This window comes from Loxodonta africana, chromosome X (assembly GCF_030014295.1).
Source record: "Loxodonta africana isolate mLoxAfr1 chromosome X, mLoxAfr1.hap2, whole genome shotgun sequence".
Taxonomy (NCBI): Eukaryota; Metazoa; Chordata; class Mammalia; order Proboscidea; family Elephantidae; genus Loxodonta; species Loxodonta africana.
In genome coordinates, this window is record NC_087369.1 from 88,452,788 (window position 1) to 88,474,661 (window position 21,874).

The 21,874-nt window shown below is 37.1% G+C and overlaps 1 protein-coding gene across 9 annotated transcripts in view; it reads right to left on the reverse strand.

The window, feature by feature from the left end:
• Positions 1–21,874, reverse strand: part of ATRX (ATRX chromatin remodeler) — a 414,424-nt gene that overhangs the window by 153,161 nt on the left and 239,389 nt on the right. For all 9 annotated transcript variants that reach the window (XR_010319813.1, XM_064278569.1, XM_064278575.1 and 6 more), the window contains 3 exons: positions 9,076–9,213; positions 7,630–7,805; positions 6,218–6,335 (listed from right to left, as the gene is read on the reverse strand). Coding sequence is in view for 8 of the 9 variants with exons in the window: in XM_064278569.1 (XP_064134639.1) it covers positions 6,218–6,335; positions 7,630–7,805; positions 9,076–9,213 (432 nt within the window). In the remaining variant the exon portion in view is untranslated. The remainder of the gene's footprint in view (positions 1–6,217; positions 6,336–7,629; positions 7,806–9,075; positions 9,214–21,874) is intronic.

Consider the following 21,874-nt stretch of genomic DNA (forward strand, 5'->3'; position numbering starts at 1 on the left):
GACATTCAAAACTATAATGAGATACCATCTCACCCCTACATTGCTGGCAGAAATATAAAAAGAAAACAAAACAGTAACTAGCAAATGTTGGCAAGAATGTGGAGAGATAGACACTGCTGGTGGGAATGTAAAATGGTAAAACCACTACAGAAAACAGTATGGCGCTTCTTCAAAAAGCTAGAAATAGAAATACCATATGATCCAGCAATCCCACTCCTAGGAATATAAAAAAAAAAAAAAAAGAATCTACCCTAAAGAAATAAGACCGGTGACACAAAAAGACATATACACACCTATGTTCATTTCAGCATTATTCACAATAGCAAAAAGGTGGAAGCCACCTAAGTGCCCATCAACAGAGGATGGATTAACAAATTGTGCCATAGGCACATAATGGAATACAACACAAAGATAGAGAATAATGATGAATCCTCAAAACATCTCACAACATGATGAATCTAGAAGGCATTATGCTGAGTGAAATAAATCACAGTAAGACAAATATTGTATGAGATTGTTTTTATAAAGTAACAACAAAAGATTTATGAACAGTAAAAAAAAAATAAAACAAAACTTTTTGATGGTTACCAGGGACTAGGGGTGAGGGGTTATCAAATAGACAGTAGACGCATGTTAATATTGGTGAAGGAAAAGGCAATACACAATATGGGAGAAGTTAGCACATGACCAAGGTATGAGAGTACACTGAGAAGAACACAGGAATAAATGACAACTATCGTTAACTTCTGGAGCACTGGTGGAGCAGAGGTTAAGAACTTGGCTGCTAACCAAAAGGTTGGCAGTTTGAATACACCAGCCGAGCCTTGTAAACCCTCTGGGGCAGTTCTACTTTGTCCCATAGGGTAGCTATGAGTCGGAATCGACTCAACGGCAATGGGTTTGGTTTTTAATTTTATGGTAACTACCGTGACATTTACAATCCTGCAACAAACAATAATCTATGAATGGATACAGAGATAGATATGTCAAAAGGTGAAGGAGGGGGTAAGGGAGCACATCCACCGGCAGATACAGGTTTGGCGGTGGAAATTTCTAAATACACGACTGTAGGCACTCCTCATACATTAATATAGGCAACAGAGCACACAAGGGACACTGTTGGGAAAACCTCTTAGACATAATTAAACACCTCATTGGATGAAGCCCCCAGGCTTGAAGGCAAAAGACCATAAACTTGGGGGACATTTATGTCAATTGGCACAACATAGTTCTTAACGACAATGTTCTACATCCTACTTTGGTGAGTAGCATCTGGGATCTCAGAAGTTTGTGAGCAGCCACCTAAAATTAAACTGTTGGGTTCTTCTAGTCCAGAGCAAAGGAGGATGAAAAAAAACTAAAGACTTAAGGGAGCAATTAGTCCAAAGGACTGATGGACTACAAGAACCACAGCCTACACGAACCACAGCCTACACAACCCCGAGACCAGAATTAGATGGTACCCAGCTACCATCACTGACTACTCTGATTGAGATTACAACAGACAGTCCCAGACAGAGCGGAGAAAAAATGTAGAACAAATGATCAAATTCACAAAAAAGACCAGAATTGTTGGTCTGACAAATACTGGAGCTATCCCCAAGACAATGGCCCCTAGACACCCTTCTAACGTAGAATTGAAGCCACTCCCGAAGTTCACCTTTCAGCCAAAGATTAAGCAGGCCTATAAAACAAGCAATGACACACCTGAGGAATGTGCTTCTCAGATCAATGAAGTATAGGAGATCAAATGGGCAACATCTACTCAAAAACAAAGACGGGAGGGTGGAAAAAGAGGAAAACTGGACGAACAGACAGGATAGGAACCCAGGGTGGGGAAAGGGAAAGAGTGCTGACACAATTCAGGACTGCAGTCACAAAACAATTTGTGCATAACTTTGTAAATGAGAAACTAATTTGCTCTGTAAATGTTCACCTAAAGTGCAAAAAAAAAAGAACAAGGGACAATTCTGTAAATGTCATACATATAATTTTGCAACAACAGTAATAACCGCTAAAAAAATATGTGTGTGGTTACACAGATACATATGCATATATATGGGTTCTCTAGAGAACCCAGCCTAAGACAGAAGGCACATATGAATATATGGAGGTGCAAGCGTAGGTCAAGCTATAGGCATACATATATACATGTTTATGTGTATTGCGTAAATACTCACATCATTTTCATAATAGGCAAAAAGTAAAAACTGCCTTGGTAGGGATTGAATTGTGTCACCCAAAAATATGTGCTGTATATCCTCATCACTGTAGCTGTGGTTACAGTCCCATGTGGGAATGGGTTTTGTTATGTAAATGGGGCAGTATTAGTATAGGGTGTATCTTAAATCAATCTCTTTTGAGGTATAAAACAGCAGATTAAGCAAGCAAGAAAGCAAAGAAGGGAGAAGACAGATGCCATGCAACATGAAGATCACATAGGAGCAAAGGAACAGAAGCTGAAGAGTGAGAAGGACCTTCCTCCAGAGCTAACAGAGAGAAAAAGCCTTCCCCTAGAGCCAGCGCCCTGAATTTGGACTTCGAGCCTGTGAGAAAATACATTTCTGTTTGTTAAAGCCACACATTTGTGGTACTTCTGTTAAAAAAAAAAAGCAGTACTAAATAACTAGATAACCAGTGCCAGAATAAAACAATCATAAATGTCCATCAACAGATGAATGGGTAAACAAAATGTGGTACATATATTCAGTGGAATTATTACTCGGTCATTAAAAAAAAAATGAAGTCCTGATACATGCCACTACATGGATGAACCTTGCAAATATCATGCTGAGTGAAATAACTTGGCCATAAAAGAGAAAGTACTGTGTGATCCCACTTATATGAAATATCTGGAATGGATAAGTATATACAGACCTACCCTTCTCAGTGGAAACCAAGAGTGGGTGAGAGGGAGGGAGGGGGAAAAGGAGACTCATTGTTTAGGAGACACAGAGCTTTTGTTAACAGCGATGGAAATATTTGGAAACGGATAGTGGTGATGGCTGAAAAACAAGGTGAACATGATTAACGTCACTGAATTTTACATGTAAAAATGTTGAAATGGCAAATATTTTGTCACATATATATTTACCACAATAAATTTTTTTAATCAAATAAACTACAATTAGATATCAATTCATACGCACTAGGATGGCTATTATCAGAAACACAGCAAATAACAAGTGTTGATGACATTGGGAGAAATTGGTGGGAGGAGGGATGGGAGTTATTGTTGAAGGGGTACTAAGCTTGTTTGGGGTGATGAAAAATTTTGCAAATGTATAGTTGTTATGATAGCACAACATGGTAAATGTAGCTGACTGCACTAAATTATATGGTTAAAATGGCAAACTTTTGTTACATATACATATTTTATTTTGTTGTTGTTGAGAATATACACAGCAAAACATACACCAATTCATTTCTACACGTACAATTCAGTGATATCGATTACATCCTTCGAATTGTGCAACCATTCTCGCCCTCCTTTTCTGAGTTATTCCTCCCGCATTAACATAAACTCACTGCTCCCTAAGGTTCCTACCTAATATTTTAAGCTACTGATGTCAATTTGATCCCATATGAATAGATCTTGAAAGAGCACAATGCTGAAGACAGACATTCTTTACTAGTTAAAGTAAACTGTTATTTGGTTTTAAGAAGACTTGGGGATATTTCTGGTTTAAGGTTTAAAGATTATCTCAGGGGAATAGCTTCATGGGTTCATTTAGCTTTCATGGTTTCAGAAAAGCCCAGGGTCTATGAGGACTTAAAACTGTGTTCTGCACTTCCTTCCTCTTAATCAGGATCCTACTATAGAATCTTTGATCTAAATGTTTAGTAATGGTAGCCAAGGAGCATCCAGTTCTGGTATCATGGCAAAAAACCCAAAACTAAACCCGTTGCCATCGAGTCAATCCCAACTCATAGCGACCCTATAGGACAGAGTAGAACTGCACCACAGGGTTTCCAAGGAGCACCTGATGGACTTGAACTGCCGACCTTTTGGTTAGCAGCTATTGTTCTTAACCACTATGCCACCAGGGTTTCCATCATGGCAAAGAAGGCAGTTTTTCATGGAGGAAGTTAGCCACACATACCATATCCTCCTTCTGTTCCTGACTGCCCTTCCCCTGTTGCTCCAGGTGAATAGAGACCAATTGTGCTTTGGATGGCTGCTTGCAAGTTTTTAAGACCCCAGAAACTACACAACAGACTAGGATGTAGAACGGAAGCACACACTAAGCATGTTATTAGGCTAGTTAACTGGGATATCCCATGAAACCATGACCCTAAACCACCAAACCAAAGAACCAAATCCCATGAGGTATTTGGTTGTATATAAGCAGCCTCAGCAGCTACATTTTTGTTTTTGCTTTTTCTTTTGTCATGTTTGTAAATATCTTTATCATACTTTGGCCAATTCTACTTTTTACAGTTACCAACTTATTGACAGCACTAGTAATAATCGACTGGGCAGCCCTACCCTTAATCAATGTGATTTTTCCACCACCATAAACCGAAACTTTGTACTCTGTAAGTAATAACCCTCCCCCTCTACCCTTGCCTCCTGCCCCTAGTAACCACTAATAAACTTTGGTCTCTATATATTTGTCTTTCTTGTCATTTTATATAAGGGTGGTCATACAACATTTGTCCTTTTGTGATTGACTTATTTCACTCAGCATGTCTCCAAGCTCCATCCATATAGTAGCATGTATCAAGGCTTCATTTCTTCTACTGGCTGAGTAGTATTTCACTTTATGTATATCATATATGTTTTATCACAATAAGATAAAAAAGAAACAGAATTATATATCTAACAGCTTCTGACTGAAATACAATGAAAATGTGTGCCTGAAAAGAACTGATTTTCTTTCAAACATCAATAACATTATTTTTATGTCACACCAAGAAAGCAGTTATGTAAAATACTAATATTTAAATCATGTTTTCCCCAAAGAAGAATGATTCTTGAAGACCATTATCACTATTCTACTCTCTAAAATGCACTGTTGTTAACAAGAGCATGTCACTTTAGCTATTATCAAGTATCATATTAATATTTGTGTATATGCTCCTATTTTTGATAATTATTATTTCTCCAGATTGGCTGAAGGCTCCCTTCTAACCTGTAACCCCTTAAATGAATCTGGCACTTCTCTTGGGGAAAGGCCTCAGAATAAAGTGACCAACAAGTAAGAAGTCTCACTCCAGACCAAAACAAGACCATATTTTGCTCTGTAAACAGAGACAATTTCAGAGAATACGTAAACACACACACGTTTCACGATGATAAAAACAATTCCTATATATTTTAATATATACATATATACACAATAAAAGATAAGAAATAAAATTTTTTCACCATCAAATCAACCAGAAAAAGACCTCTATTAATATTTTGGTACATTTCAAGCATTTGTCTGTACTTTTACTATAAAACGGGGAGCATACTATATCCTGTCTTTTATTTTGGTTTTTCCTCCCTTCAACCTTTGCCAATTTGTTAAGCGAGAAATGAACTCATGGATTACTTGTCTTTTATTATTAGTGTGACTGAAATTTTTTTTAATATACCGAAAGTTTGTGTATCTTCTTTTATGGATTTATTCACATCCGTATTTATTCTGAAATAAAAGTTCCTTATATGTTAAGGGCATTAGTCATATATGCTGTATATGTTTTTTATCATTTTATTCCTTGACTTAGCCAGGTTCAATTTCCAACAAATGTGTCTCATGCACAGCCACCATCTGCCTGTCAGTGGAACCTTTGGTGTTGCTATGATGCTGATAAGATTACAGTGGAACTTCCAGCTAACAGACTAGAAACAAAGGTCTGGTGGTCTACTTCTGAAAATTAGCCAATAAAAAACCCCATGGATCACAACACCCCAATTGGCAACACATCACGGGGATGGCGCAGGACCAGGCAGTGCCTGGTTCCGTTTTGCATGAGATGCCCATGATTCGGGGGTCCATTTGATAGCAGCTTTTTTTAACAATAGTACGCCTTGACTTTTAATTTTATTTTAACAGTATTTTTTTAATTAAAAATATTTTGTGCTTTTACAAAATAAGCATATCCATGTTATTCAAATGCAAAATTATAAAAGAACAACTGACACGGTAAAATTAACTAGACCACATTCTCCAGAAAAGGAATGTCTTTATAGACAAGAGAAAAGCATCAAACTAACTGTATATGTTACCTGTTAAGTGATCTAAGTAGTATTGATAGAGCTTGCATTGAATAGGAGTCATTCTCACAGCTAATACATATTCATGTTTTGGAGGCAAGAACTTTGTTAATGCTGTATAATCTTTCCTCTATAATTAACAAGAAAGAGAATGAAAATTAGTTAATGACAGTAATTATCTGCTCTAAGAATTCTCATTGCTTACAACTAAAAAATACAAATAGATACTGAACATATATAAAAACATTTTCTTAAACATGTTAACCCTCTTAAGCACACAATGACCCACGAACAATTGTATTTAATGTACTTTATATGACTGTACAATATGGAGTACCAGTAAAAAGATACTGCAATACGAGGCAAGTTTTAAATTATATTACCAAGTGAGCAATACAGATATTCAAAATAGCCTGTATATAAGAAAGAAAAAAAGATAGGGGGAGGGTGTAGTAGGTAGTGTCAGGATAGGACTTGCTTTAATCATATAGTAAAACCTATAAAACAAAGTCTGATGCAGTCTGGCTGCTCTTTGCATAAGATATGACAATATGCCAAATGATAACACATAATTTCAGAAGGAATGTTTGTCCGATTGTGAAAGCAAGCCATGTACAAGCACTCTTAAAATCAACTTATTCTACTGACCAAAAAAAGAGAGCATTAATGTGCTAGTCATAAGTAGATACTTAAAAAAAAAAAACCCACAGCCTGGGTAGCACCAGCAGTACAAAAACAGAGCATTTACTAGTATCTGTGGCCACTCTGACCAAACAGGATAACTTTGCTTTAATCCTGCCTCATTTGTTGCAACATGTTTGTGCCTAACATTAGTATCTAGTGTCTGAAGAAAACGTTCAGATCTTAAGATCTATTAAATTGTTATACATACTTAGCTATACATTAATGTAAGTTCACTGAAGATTCGTACTTAAACACTATTAGCCTCTTCAGGTTATCGTATAGACTTGAAAGTAATAAAACTATTTCTTCAAGATTACTTTTAAAATGGCTCCTCTGCAATTCATTCTGACCTTTCCTACAACCATTTCAAGTAAAGTTTAGAATACTATACTATAGAACTAGGGTGACCATGGGAATTTCTTAATCATAATAACAGTGTTCCTCTCACATATTCCCTTATCTTAAGGCTGAAGAAAATCTAAACATTAACTTATTAAAATGTGAACCTTTATATTTGACAAATTAATTAATCAATTAACTTCTAAACGTCCCACTGGAATTTTTTTTTAAGTTCAATGCTGAATATATTTGAAGACAGTGCAAGGATATTTAAAAGTAAAACTACAAGCTGAAAAAAGGAGAAAGAAAATATAAAATAATTCAAGTTAAAACTCAGAAACAATTCAAGATTGCAATATTAGAAACCAACAATACTTTATTACTATGGAACATATTTATACCTGAACACATCCAGCTAACATCTCATAGAGAATGTGAGCACGTTTTTTCATTACTCTGACATCTACCATGGTAGAATCTGCACATTGACCATTTTGGATTGGATTTATAAATCTATTCCTGAACTCCTTAATGGATCCAAGCAAATTCTCCTTGATAAAATTAACCATACAATGATCTAAGAGAGAAGATATTAATTCATTAACATGGTTAAAACAGCTCAGAAAATTTTTCTGATGAAATGTTCCTTTTGAAAACGCATGTCATAGACACATTAGAATTATGCTACAAAGAAAGAATACCAAACAGTATAAAATAAACAAAGGTTCTAAGTTTGATATAGAACTGAATTACCTCAATTTGACGAGAAACTGAAACAAAAATCATCACTGTAAAAATACTAGACAAGAATGTTTAAAGAAATATCTGAGGGCATTTTATTCTAACTCACTACCCTTTATAACAGATGTTAACTAAAATACAAGTGTTCTACAACTCTAACCATGTTGTTATGGTCAGTGGAGGTATCTTGTGAAACAAACTTAAAGAATCAATACAATAAAAGTAGGTAATAAGCTACTATCCCAAAATAATATTAACTGATTCAATTTCAGAAGTCTTTAATAGAGCTATCAATTTCCCTATACTATTTTTATAAGTGTAGTAACAGAACAGAAAAGGGGGGAACTCGAACAGATACTACTAATACAGATAAAATACGAGCTAAAGTGAAATAATAACCAGTATTTAAAAAAAAAATTTTATTATAAACAATAAATTAGAAAAAAGCTAAGTTAATATGAATTCACTCAAAGACTAGAGCAAACATCAAAATAACAAAAAGCTATTACAAAGGGAAAAAAGAAAAATGGAAGATTTATTATAATTGGAAATTTAAATGTTATTTGCTGAATGACCTCGAGTTTCCACTTCAGTGTCACCACACACATACAAAAATAAGTGAAACTCACAAATCCCATAGTTCGTTCTCAGTCTCAGCAAACTCTATGCTGCCTTGGCAACACAGGTCTCCTTCTTCCATCTTTACCTTCCTGAAATATTCATGCTTGGCGTTTCTTTTTGATATCCTCTCAGTACCTCCCTGAAACTTACATGTATTTCCTTACAATATCTTCTGAGTAGCAATATTATATGTATTTGTACTTTTTAAATATAATCATGAAAGACTTCTAATACAATTTAAAAATATTTAAAGTTCTATATCTATATTTGAACATTCACAATGGCACACCTCTAGACTGGTTTACCACTGGTATTTTATAAACTATCCCACTTGAAAAGTATTTTATCACAGTAGACTAACAAGGATCTATTTAGATCATTGCCAGAGATTATACTAAACAGAAGACAGGGGAATGGCAAACTGGCAAAAATGTATCTAAAGCAAAGCCAATGCGCTACAGTAAAATTGGAGATATTTAACTCACACTCAATTAGGTTATTTTGAAGTGGTGTTCCTGTTAAAATAATCCTCCTCCTTGATCGTATAGAATTCATAGCTTTTGAAACAGCGGATGCTTCATTTTTTAGTATATGGCCTTCATCACAAACGACAAAGTCAGGTCCTATAAAAATGTGTAGAAAACATTTAATTAATATATAATAAAAATAAAAATGTTATGGATTTAAGTAAATAAAGTTACTTCTTCTACAATGCTACCCTTGTGGGAAGATAAAACAATTATTTTAAGAATAATCATGTTTTATCTCCTGCTATATTTAGTTAGCATTGTACTACCAAACATTAATTATATCCCAATAGCGTAGCATCAACCTGAAGGCAATGGAGTATTTTTTTTTTTGGCTTTATACTGGGTACTTAAGGTCCTATAATACCACCAAACCCAGTGCTGTCGACTCGATTCAAGGTCCTATAATAGGTAGGAATAAAAAGAATCACAAAGTTGAAAAACAACACCCCCAACAGATACGGATTATTTGAAAAAACATCTTCCATAAATGAAAAACAATATCTAAGTTACATTATAAGAAATAATACATGAAACACAACAGGCCATGCATGATTTCCCACTTATTGCACATGATTACCACTCATTGCTGGGGCAAAATTTAACTGATAAAAGACAACTAAACTCACTGTTACATGGGTATGAGGGGCAGAGTGAAAATCTTTTAAAATACAGAAAATCTTACAGCTAGGAGTAATTCTTTCTAAAGAAGTGCATATGTTAATTTTGTTAAAATAACATTCATGCTATTTGATGAAGTATCCCACATATACAACTTGTTTGCTGTTTAACACAAACATATTACTTAAATCTTGACTTCAATAATAGTAGCTATCAAACTATCTCCATCTACTAAGCATTAGAGAAAATTCTCTTTTACATCACTTTAAAAGTATTTACTTCAATGAGATAGATCAAATAATACAATTGTTATTCACTATTCATATGGGGTACATAAAAAGCAAATATTTAAAAATTATCAATACACTTTATAAAAGTAAAATCTCTATGTTTGTGTCAAAAGGCTATACATGTTTATCTGAATCCTAAAAAGTTTTCTACAGGGAAAAAATTCCTTTCACACTAGAGATTTAAATGATTTTCACCACCTAATATTCACTGTTTATGAGAATGCGGTGAATTAACTGGTATACTCCTTGCAGTAGCCTAAATCGGTATCGAACTGTATCAAAAGTCTATTCTGCAGTATCTTGTCAAATGGAAAAATGTGCAACTTCGGTGAAGGAAAGGGCAACACACAATATAGGGGAAGTTGGCACAACTGGACCCAAACAAAAGCAAAGCAGTTTCCTGGACATATCCAAACGCTCTGAGGGACAGATTAGCTGGGGCTAGGTCCTGGGAACCATGGTTTTGAGGGACATCTAGGTAACTGGTATAAACATAGTTTATTAAGAAAATGTTCTACATCACACTTGGACGGCGTATGGGGTCTTAAAAGCTTGCAAGTGGCCATCTAAGATACATCAATTGATCACATTCCACTCAGAGCAAAGGAGAAGAAAGAAAAACCAAAGACACAAGGAAAATACCAGTCCAAAGGACTAAAGGACAAAATGAACAAGAGACTCCATCTGCCTGGGACCAGAAAAGCTAGATGGTGCCCTGCTACCACCAATGACCGCCCTGACAGGGATCACAACAGAGTGTCCCAGACAAACCAGTAGAAAAATGTTGAATGTTCTCAAATTCACATAAAAAGACCAGACTTAATGGTCTGACAGAGACTACAGGAACCCCCAAAACTATGGCCCCCAGATGCACTGTTAACCCAGAACTGAAGACATTCCCAAAACCCATTCTTCAAAGATTAGACAAGAATATAAAACAAAAAATAGGAAAAAAATGTAAAATGTGTGTACCCTTTGATTAATTATTCCCATTTCTAGGAATTTACTTTAAAGATATATTTCTATTGGTACCCAAAGATACATGAAAGAATGTACTCTGCAGCATTGTTTCTTATGGTAGAAAACTGGAAAAAAACATAAAACCTTGTTTAGTGAAGACTGGTAAAACTATGGTACTAATGGTACCATAGTTAAAATTAATGATATTGATCTCTACGTACCAAAACTGGAAGACATGCCAAATACATTATTAAATTTAAAAAAGTTGTAAAAAAGTTATCTATGATGGCATTTGTGCTTAAACCACTAAAATAGGGTGATTTTTATAAATACACAGATATGTATGTACGTGTGATATTACTGATATTGTTCGATGATTTCTGCATTCGGTTGCATCACCTTTCCTGGGAATAGGCATAAACATGGATCTCATCCAGTTGGTTGGCCAGGAAGCTGTCCTCCATATTTCCTGGCATAGACGAGTGAGTACTTCCACTGCTGCATCCGTTTGTTGAAACATCTCAATTGATATTGTCAATTCCTGAAGCCTTGTTTTTCGCCAATGCCTTCAGTGCAACTTGGACTTCTTCCTTTAGTACCCTCAGTTCCGGATCATATGCCACCTCTTGAAATGGCTGAACGTCAACTAATTCTTTTTGGTATAATGACTCTGTGTATTCCTTCCATCTTCTTTTGATACTTCCTGCGTCGTTTAATATTTTCCCCATAGAATCCTTCACTATTGCAACTCGAGGCTTGAATTTTTTCTTCAGTTTTTTCAGCTTGAGAAATATCTAATGTGTTCTGCCCTTTTGGTTTTCTATCTCCAGCTCTTTGCACATGTCACTGTAATACTTTGTCTAATCGAGTCACCCTTTGAAATCTCCTGTTCAGTACTTTCACTTCATTATTTCTTCCTTTTGCTTTAGCTGCTCGACGTTGGAAAGCAAGCTTCAGAGTCTCCTCTGACATCCATTTTCGTCTTTTCTATCTTTCCCATCTTTTCAATGACCTCTTGCTTTCTTCATGTATGATGTCACTCCACAACTCATCTAGTCTTCGGTAAATAATGTTCAATGCGTCAAATCTATACTTTAGATGGTCTCTAAATTCAGGTGGGATATATTCAAGGTTGTACTTTGGATCTCGTGGACTTGCTGATTTTCTTCAGTTTCCGCTTGAACTTGCCATATGAATAATCGATGGTCTGTTCCACAGTCAGCCCCTGGCCTTGTTCTGCCTTATGATATTGAGCTTTTCCATCGCCTCTTTCCACAAAAGTCAATTTGATTCCTGTGCATTCTATCTGGCGAGGTCTGCATGTACACTAGCCGTTCACATTGGTGAAAAAAGGTATTTGCGATGAAGAAGTCGTGGGTCTTGCAAAATTCTATCACTCGATCTCTGCAACTGTTTCTATCACCAAGGCCATATTTTGCAACTACCAATCAGTATCGTTAACATCACACACAAGCAAAATTTTGCTGAAGATCATTTAAAAGCAACTGCAGCACTGTATCCACAAGGAACTGCCAGAAATTCAGACCGGATATAGAAGAGGACTTGGAACCAGGGATATCACTGCTAATGTCAGATAGATCCTGGCTGAAAGCAGAGAATACCAGAAAGATGTTTACCTATGTTATATTGACTGTGCAAAGGCATTCGACTGTGTGGATCATAACAAACTATGGATAACACTGCGAAGAATGGGAATTCCAGAACACTTAATTGTGCTCATGAGGAACCTGTACATAGATCAAGAGGCAGTTGTTCAAACAGATCAAGGGGACACTGAGTGGTTTAATGTCAGGAAAGGTGAGCATCAGGGTTGTATCCTTTCACCATACCTATTTAACCTGTATGCTGAGCAAATAATCTGAGAAGCTGGACTATATGAAGAAGAATGGGACATCAGGATTGGAAGAAGACTCATTAACAGCCTGCGTTATGCCGATGACACAATCTTGCTCACTGAAAGTGAAGAGAACTTGTAGCACTTACTGATAAAGATCAAAGACCACAGACTTCAGTACGGATTACACCTCAACATAAAGAAAATAAAAATCCTCTCGACTGGACCAATAAGCAATACCATGACAAACAGTGAAAAGATTTAAATTGTCAAGGATTTCATTTTACTTGGATCCACAATCAACAACCATAGAAACAGCAGTCAAGAAATCAAAAGACACACTGCATTGGGCAAATCTGCTATAAAGGGCCTCTCTCTTTAAAGTGTTGAAAATCAAAGATATTACCTTGTAGACTAAGGTACTCCTGACCCAAGCCATGGTATTTTCGATGGCATCATATGCATGTGAAAACTGAACAATGAATAAGGAAGACCGAAGAAGAACTGACGCCTTTGAACTTTGGTGTTGGCGTAGAATACTGAATATACCACAGACTGCCAAAAGAACGAACAAATCTGTCCTGGAAGAAGTACAACCAGAATGCTCCTTAGAAGCAAGGATGGTGAGACTGCGTCTTCCATATTTTGGATGTTGTCAGGAGGGATCAGTCCCTGGAGATGGACATCATGCTTGGTGAAGTACAGACTCAGCGGAAAAGAGGAAGACCCTCAATGAGATGGATTGACTCAGTGGGCGCAACAACAACGGGCTCAAGCGCAACGATTGTTAAGGATGGCACAGAACCAAGCAGTGTTTTGTGCTGTTGTGCACAGGGTCGCTATGCATTAGAACCTACTCAACGGCACCTAACAACAACAACAACAACATAGGTATGTATATTTAAACATTGTCGTTGCTGTTGCTTTTCATCTAGTACTGCTATAACAGAAATACCACAAGTGGATGGCTTTAACAAAGAGAAATTTATTCTCTCACTGTCTAGCAGGTTACAAGTCCAAATTCAGGGTGTCAGCTCCAGGGTATGACTTTCTCTCTCTGTCGGCTCTGGAAGAAGATTCCTTGTCATCGATCTTTTCTTGATCAAGTTCCTTTTCAGGCGCAGGGATCCCAGGTCCAAAGGACGCACTCTGTTCCCGGTGCTGCTTTCTTGGTGGTATGAGATCCTTTTAGATCTCAAGAGATTGCCTCAAGACACAATCCAATCTAGAAGATTGAGTCCTACCTCAGGAACACAACTGCCCACCCTCCCTCATTAACATCATAGAGGCAGGATTTACAACACATAGGAAAATCACACAATACTGGGAATCATGGCCCAGTCAAATTGATACACACATTTTTGGGGGGATATAATTCAATCCATGGAAGTGCTGTCAAGTTGGTTCTGAGTCACAGAGACCCTATGTAAAACAGAACAAAATACTGCCCAGTCCTGTAACATCCGTACAGTCATTGTTATGCTTAAGCCTACTGTTGCTGCCACTGTGTCAATCCATCTCATTGAGGGTTTCCTTTTTTTGCTGATCCTCTACCTTACCAAGCATGATGTCCCTCCCCAGGGACTGATCCCTCCTGATAACATGTCCAAAAGTAGGTGAGATGTAGTCTGGCCATTTTGCTTCTAAGGAGCATTCTGGCTATATTTCTTCCAAGACAGATTTGTTCATTCTTTTGGCAGTCCATGGTATATTCAATATTCTTTGCCAACACCATAATTCAAAGGTATCAATTCTTCTTCCATCTTATTTATTGTCTAGCTTTCACATGCTTATGAGGTGACAGAAAATACCTACGAGGAGACTGAAAGTTAAAGATTAGTCTTCACAAAGGAAGGCTGGACCTTTGGCCTCCAGCTCCTAGGAGATAACCACTAAATTCTCTTAATGCCCTGAGTATTCTGGCTAACCTGGGGGGACTTGGGATACACCAGATACTCTACGCTAACAATGAGATTTATGGTGGGAGCTTTGGACCACACAGTATCAGCTCAACATCTGGAGAGGTAAGAGACTAAGGTCAGTCACACAGACAGTCAATCATAGCTACAGACCCAATAAAAATTCTGGACACCAAGGCTCAGGTGAGTTTTCATGGTTGCCAATATTTAGTGCATATTGTCACACGCCGTTACGGGAAGACGTTAATGCTATCCACACAAATTCACTGGAAGAAGACAACTGGAAGCTTGTATCTGAAATTCTCCTGAATCCTTCCCTACTTACCTTTACCTTTTGCTGATTTTAATTTGTATCCTCTCATACTAATAAACTGTAACCATGAGTATAATGACATTTCTGAGATTTGTATCTCTTTCAGCAAATTATTGAACCTGAAGGTGTTCTTGGGGGCCCCTGAAGTTGCAGTTTCTGTCAAAGTAAGGATGAGTCTTGGGATTCCGGAAAGTTGCAATATAAAATACATACTTGTCTAAGTACAAAATATTTCTGGAAGTATATAAATGAAAAGAGAATGAAACCTCAGGCAGGAAACTTTTACTTTTCAATATATACCTTTTTCTTCTGTTTGGATTTTTTAAATAACGTGTTACTTTCATAATTTGTTTAATCTAGAAGTACACAAACTATTAGCATAGCAAGGGAGAGAGGGGAATATACTGAACTTCATCAAAATTAAAAAAAAATTGTACATCAAAGAATACATCAAGAAAGTAAAAATACAACCTACAGAATTGGAGAAATTATTTGGGAACTATACACCTTAAAAGGAGCCCTGGTGGTGCAGTGGGGTTAAGAGCCTGGCTGCTAACCAAAAAGTCGGCAGTTCCAATCCACCAGCCGCTCCTTGGAAACCCTACGGGGGAGTTCTACTCTGTCCTATAGAGTCGCTATGAGTCAGAATTGACTCGACAGCAATGGATTATATATGTTCGAATGCTTTAATATTCAAGATACACAAGAACTCCTACAACTCACTAACAAAAAGAGAAACAACCAAATAAAAAATGGGCAAAGACCTCGAATAGATATTTCTCCAAAGAAGGTATACAAATGGCCGATAAGCACATGAGAAAACGTTCAATGTCATGAATCATTACGGAAATGCAAACCAAAACCAAAATGAGGTATCACTTCACTCCCACTAGAATGGCTATTGTGAGAAAAAAGGAAAATAACCAGTGACAATGTGGAAAAACTGGAATCCTCATTCACTGCTGGTGGATTCCAAAATAATGTAGTCACTGTGGAAAACAGTTTGGTGGTTCCTCAAAAAGTTAAACATAGAACCACCATATGAAGCAGTAATTACACTGCTACGTATATACATAAAAAGGCTGAGAAAACCTACTCAAACAGACACTTGTACACCAATATTCATTGTAGTTATTATTTGCAATAGCCAAAAGGTGGAAAGAGCCTAAATGTTCATCAAGAAATCAATGGATAAACAAGATGTGGTACATACATACAGTGGAACACAACTCAGCCATAAAGATAAATGAAGTCCTGATAAATGCTACAGCATGGATGAACTTTGAAAACATGCTGAGTGAAATAAGTCAGTCACAAAATGACAACTTTTTTTAAAATAATACTTTACTGTGTTTTTAAGTAAGGTTTACATAGCAGTTTAGGTTCCCATTCAACAATTTCTACACAAATTGCTCAGTGACATTGCTCACATTCTTCACAATGCATGAACATTCTTAATATTTCTGTTCTGGTTGCTCCATTTCCATTAATCTAGTTCCCTGCCCCTTTACATTCTCATCTTTGTTTTAAAATAATTATTGCCTGTTTGGTTTCACATAGATGATTGTTTAAAGGAGAGCAATACTCATGGTGATATCCTTTATTTAGTGAGCTAAACTATTATTTCACTAAAAGGTGGCCTCAGGAGCTAGTTTGGGTTCAGGGTTTAAAGAGTACTTCAGGTCAACAGTCTTGGGGAGTCCTCCAGTCTCAACTGGTCCAGTAAATCTATTTTTTCTTTTTAGAAATGTGAGGTTCTGTTCCACATTTTTCTCCCATTCTATCAGGGTGCATCTATTGTGTCCCTGTTTAGAATGCTCAGTAGTGGTAGCAGGGCACCATCATCTAGTTCTCCTGTTCTCAGGGTAGATGAGGCCATGGTTCGTGCAGGCTACTAGTCCTGTAAACTAGTTTCTTCTTTGAGTCTTCGATTTTCTTCTTTCTCTTTTGCTCTGGACAATTAGAGACAATAGCTGTACCTGAGATGGACGCTCACAAGCTTTTAGGATCCCATACACTACTCACCAAACTAGGGTATAAAACATAAACTTTATGAACTATATTATGCCAATTAACTGAGATGTACCACAAGACCATGGTCCTAATCCTTCAAACCCAGGAAACCAATCCCACGAAGCGTTTGGTTATGTCTAAGAACTATCTGTAACGGTGCCCCCATGGTCTTTATTATATATGCGAACGTATGTGCATACAGTCACATACATGCATACTCATGTACATATGCATAAACGATATATACACATATATACTCATACATGCATACTTATACACATAGAAGTCTACATCCATACGTATATACCCACGCATATATTTTTTAGTCCTTGTTTCTGCTGTTTAAAAAGTATATGTACCAGAGGCAAAAGTAGAACTTTGTATTATCTCACTTATATGAAATATCTAGAAGAGGTAAGTGTATGAAGACCAAAGTCTACTACTAGTTACCAGAGGTGGGTGACCAGGAGGGGAGAGGCAGACTCACTGCTTAGGGGACAAAGAGCTTCAATTAAGGGTGATGAAAATATTTGGAAACAAATAGCAGTAATGGATGAATAACATGATGAATGAAATTAATGTCATAGAACTGTATATGCAAAAAATGTTTCACTTGCAAATATTTTGTTACATATATCTTTATCACAATTAAAAGAAAGAAAAATCACAAATGTTGGCAAGGATATGGAGAAATTGGAAACCTCATCCATTGCTCGTAGGAATGTAAAATGGTGCAATGACTATGGAAAACAGTTTGGTGGTTCCTCAAAAGTTAAACAGAATTACCATAGGACCCAGCAATTCCACTACTAGGTGTATACCAAAAAAAACTGAAAGAGATACTTGTACACCAATGTTCACTGCAGCCTTGTTCACAATACCCAAAAGGGTGTAAACAACCCATGTGTCTATCAACAGATGAATGGAGAAACAAAATATGGTATATACATACAATGGGATATTATTCAGTTATAAAAAGAGACAAAATTCTGATATATGCTATGATAAGGATGAAGCTTGGAACATTATGTTGGGTGTAATAAGCTAGACACAGAAGGAGAAATATTGTTTGATCCCATTTATATGAAGTATCTAGAATAATAGAGACAGAGATTAACCATTACCATGGGCTACGGAGAAGTGGGAATGGAAGAAATTGCTTAATAGACACAGGATTTCTGTTTGGGGTGATGAAAACCTTTCGGAAATCAACAGTGGTGATGATTATACTTCACTGAGAGTGTGATTAATACCACCAGGTTGTACAATGAAAATGATTATATGGAAAATTTTATACTATATATTTTACCACAATTATTATTATTTTTTAATCAAATGTTCAGAACTGCTCACTGAAACCATGAGTGATAATAAAATGACTGTTGTTACTTTGAACCACCAAGTTTTAGGATGGTTACTACAGAGCAATAGTTAAACAGGAGCTGGGTTCAAATATGAACACTATTTTCTAACAACCCTGATGAGCCTTAAACACTGTTCCTAATCCTAATACCTGCTTCAATTTTTCAGGCTTCTGACCTTATAGTTTGTGTTTCCAGTTTATGCCCTCATTTCATCCTTAGAGTCAGATACCCTAAACTGCTCATCTGGCTCTTATATATTGCTTCCATCCTGCATTTTAATTCAGATTTTCCTTCACATTATACCTGAACCCATGTCTTCACGTGCTCGGCTTCCATTAATACAATTCTTCATTACCACCAATTTGCCCCAGATCAGAGAAAAAAACATTAGGTAAGAAAACATGTACTGAAAAATTAAAAATTATATCTAACTGATCCCTTCTAATAAATTTAGAGCCACATAACTGCTCTATCTGCCTGATACCTTAGACTTAGGTGAGAAGGAGAATCATACAGAAATACTCTTACTACTACTAAGTCATAAAGCTTATGATAGCTTTAACATTTTCCTCGTTTTTTTTTATATGTTACACATGATGGGTATAATAATGACATTCCTGCTGCAGTGCAGATAATTTTCCAAATATGACAGACACATTCCCTCTAATTATTCTATACACTCTGGAAAAAAAACAAAAAGATAGGGCTTCTGTTTCCCAATGAGCTTCCAATTAAGATCTAATTGAGAAACCAAAACCCTAATACATCAACAAAAAGTTAAACCTTAGTCTCTAACAAGGATGATCCAAATATTTATTTTAAAAATTAAAACTATTTTAAAACAGTAAACCCAATGAAGAACTTCCTCAAACTGATACAGGGCATCAGTTCGAAAAAAACAGGTAACATAATACTTAATGATGAAAGACTGAAAGCTTTCCCACAAGACGAGAAGCTCATTTTCATCACTTACATTCAGTATTACACTGGAAGGTTATAGGCAGAGCAAGAATGCAAGAAAAAGAAATAAAGGTATGCAGATCAGAAAGGAAGAAATAAAACTATCTTTATTCACAGATAAAATGATTTTGTAAATACAAAACTCTAAAGAATCCACACAAAAAAAAGATTGTTGTTGTGAATGCTAGTTATCATCAATGATGACTCATGGCAACTCCACGCATTGCAGAGAACTGCTCCACAGGGTTTTCAAGGCTGTGACCTTTCATAAGCAGATCACCAGACCTGTCTTCCAAGGTGCTTCTGGGTGGGTTTGAACCACCGATATTGTGGCTACTAATCAAGTATTTAACCATTTGTGCTAGCCAGAGATGGAGCTTATAAATGAGTTCAGCTGAGTTACAGGATACAAAATCAGTATACAAAACTCAGTGGTATTTCTATACACTAAAAATAAATAACCTGAAATCAAATTAAGAAAACAATTCCATTTACGACAGTATCAAGAAGAATAAAATACTTAGTAATAAAATTAACAAAAAAGTACAAAACTTCTACACTGAAACCTACAGAACATTGTTTAAAGAAATTAGAAGACATAAATAAATGGATGGACATCCTGAGTTCATGGATGTGAAGAGATAACATTATTACATCTCAAATTGATACACAGATCCAATACAAGCCCTATCAAAATTCCAATAGCCTTTTCACAGAAAGAGACAAAATGATCTTAAAATTCATATGGAAAAGGAAAGGTTCCTGAATAGTAAAACAATCTCTCTCTCAAAAAAAAAAAAAAAAAACCTGAAGGATTCACTCCTACAAATCTCAAAACTTATGACAAAGCTAGAGTAATTAAGAAAGTATAGTACTGGAATTAACATAGAAATACAGATGAATAAAACAAAATTCAGAGTCCAGAAATAAACCCATACAACTATGGTCTATTTTAGGAAAGGGTAACAACACCATTCAATGAAGAAAGCATCGTCTTTTCAACAAATGGTGCTGGGACAACTGGATAAGCACACGCAAAAAGAAAAATGAAGTTGAACCCTTACCTCACATCATAAATAAAAATTAATTCAAAATACATCATCGGCCTAAATGTAAGAGATTAAACAATAAAACAAGTAGAAGGAAACACAGGTATAAATATTAATTACCTGGGATCGGGCAATAATGCAGTAATGACTATGGAACAAAAGTACAAACCAAAACAAAATCCACTGCCTTGAGTCGATTCTGACTCACAGCAACCTGTAAGACAGACTACAACTACCCCATAGGGTTTTCAGGGCTGTAACTCTTTACGGAAGCAGAGTACTTGCAGCCAAAGAAAATATAAATAAACTGGAATTAGGCAAAATTTACAATTCTGAAGATGGCGGACTAGATAGACGCTACCTCGGATCCCTCTTGCAACAAAGACTCGGAAAAACAAGTGAATCGATCACATACATAACAATCTACGAACCCTGAACAACAAAGACACATTTAGAGACGGAAAACGAACAAATACGGGGAAGCAGCGATTGTTTTCGGAGCCTAGAGCCAGCGTCCCAGTCAGGTAACCATGGCGCCCGATCTAGGGCAGGGCCCAGGGGAGCTGAGGACGCAAACGAGGGGCACAGCCCTGCCCCCCTGAACTCACCCGGGGAGGGGGCCCAGCCGGTCTACGAGAGTGGCGCGACGACGCAGTGGGCAGGACGAGAAGTCCCCGGGAGGCAGCGACTGATTTTGGAGCCCAGAGGGCAGCGTCCCAGGCAGGGAATCTTGCCGCCGGGCATGTGATTGGGCGCTGTCACGGCACAAGCTCGGAGAGCTGCTCCACTCCCCTGAATTAACCCCGGGAGGGGGCCCAGCCGGTTCGCGTGGCGGTGCGGCAACGCGGCTGGAGGAATGAGAAGTCCCCGGGAGGCAGCAACTGATTTTGGAGTCGGGAGTGCACCGTCCCAGAAGGGGAACCTTGACGCTGGGCGTGGGACTGGCAGCGGAGGATCTAACCACGGCTTCAGTGGGCCAGATCCCTGGGGGCAATCTCCACACAGCCAGCACACATAGGCAACACGCCTCTCGGGAATCTCAGATAAAATAGTCATCCCAAGCAAGACAAGTAACCCTGGCTATATTCTGAGATGCTACTCTCCTATCTCTCTGATCCCTCCCCCACCCTCCCCAGTCGGCTTCATTAACATTGGAATTTCCTGAGCCAGAGGGAGAACGGCTCCGGCTCCTCGGCGGCTTTGCTTTCCCCCCCTTTTCTTTTTTTTTTCTTTTGGTCTTTTCCTAACTAATTGAAAGAATTAAAAAAGCCAAAAGCTGGTTCTTTGAAAAAATTAACAAAATTGATAAACCACTGGCCAGACTGACTAAAGAAATACAGGAAAGGAAACAAATAACCCGAATAAGAAAAAAGAAGGGCCACATCACAACAGACCCAACTGAAATTAAAAGAA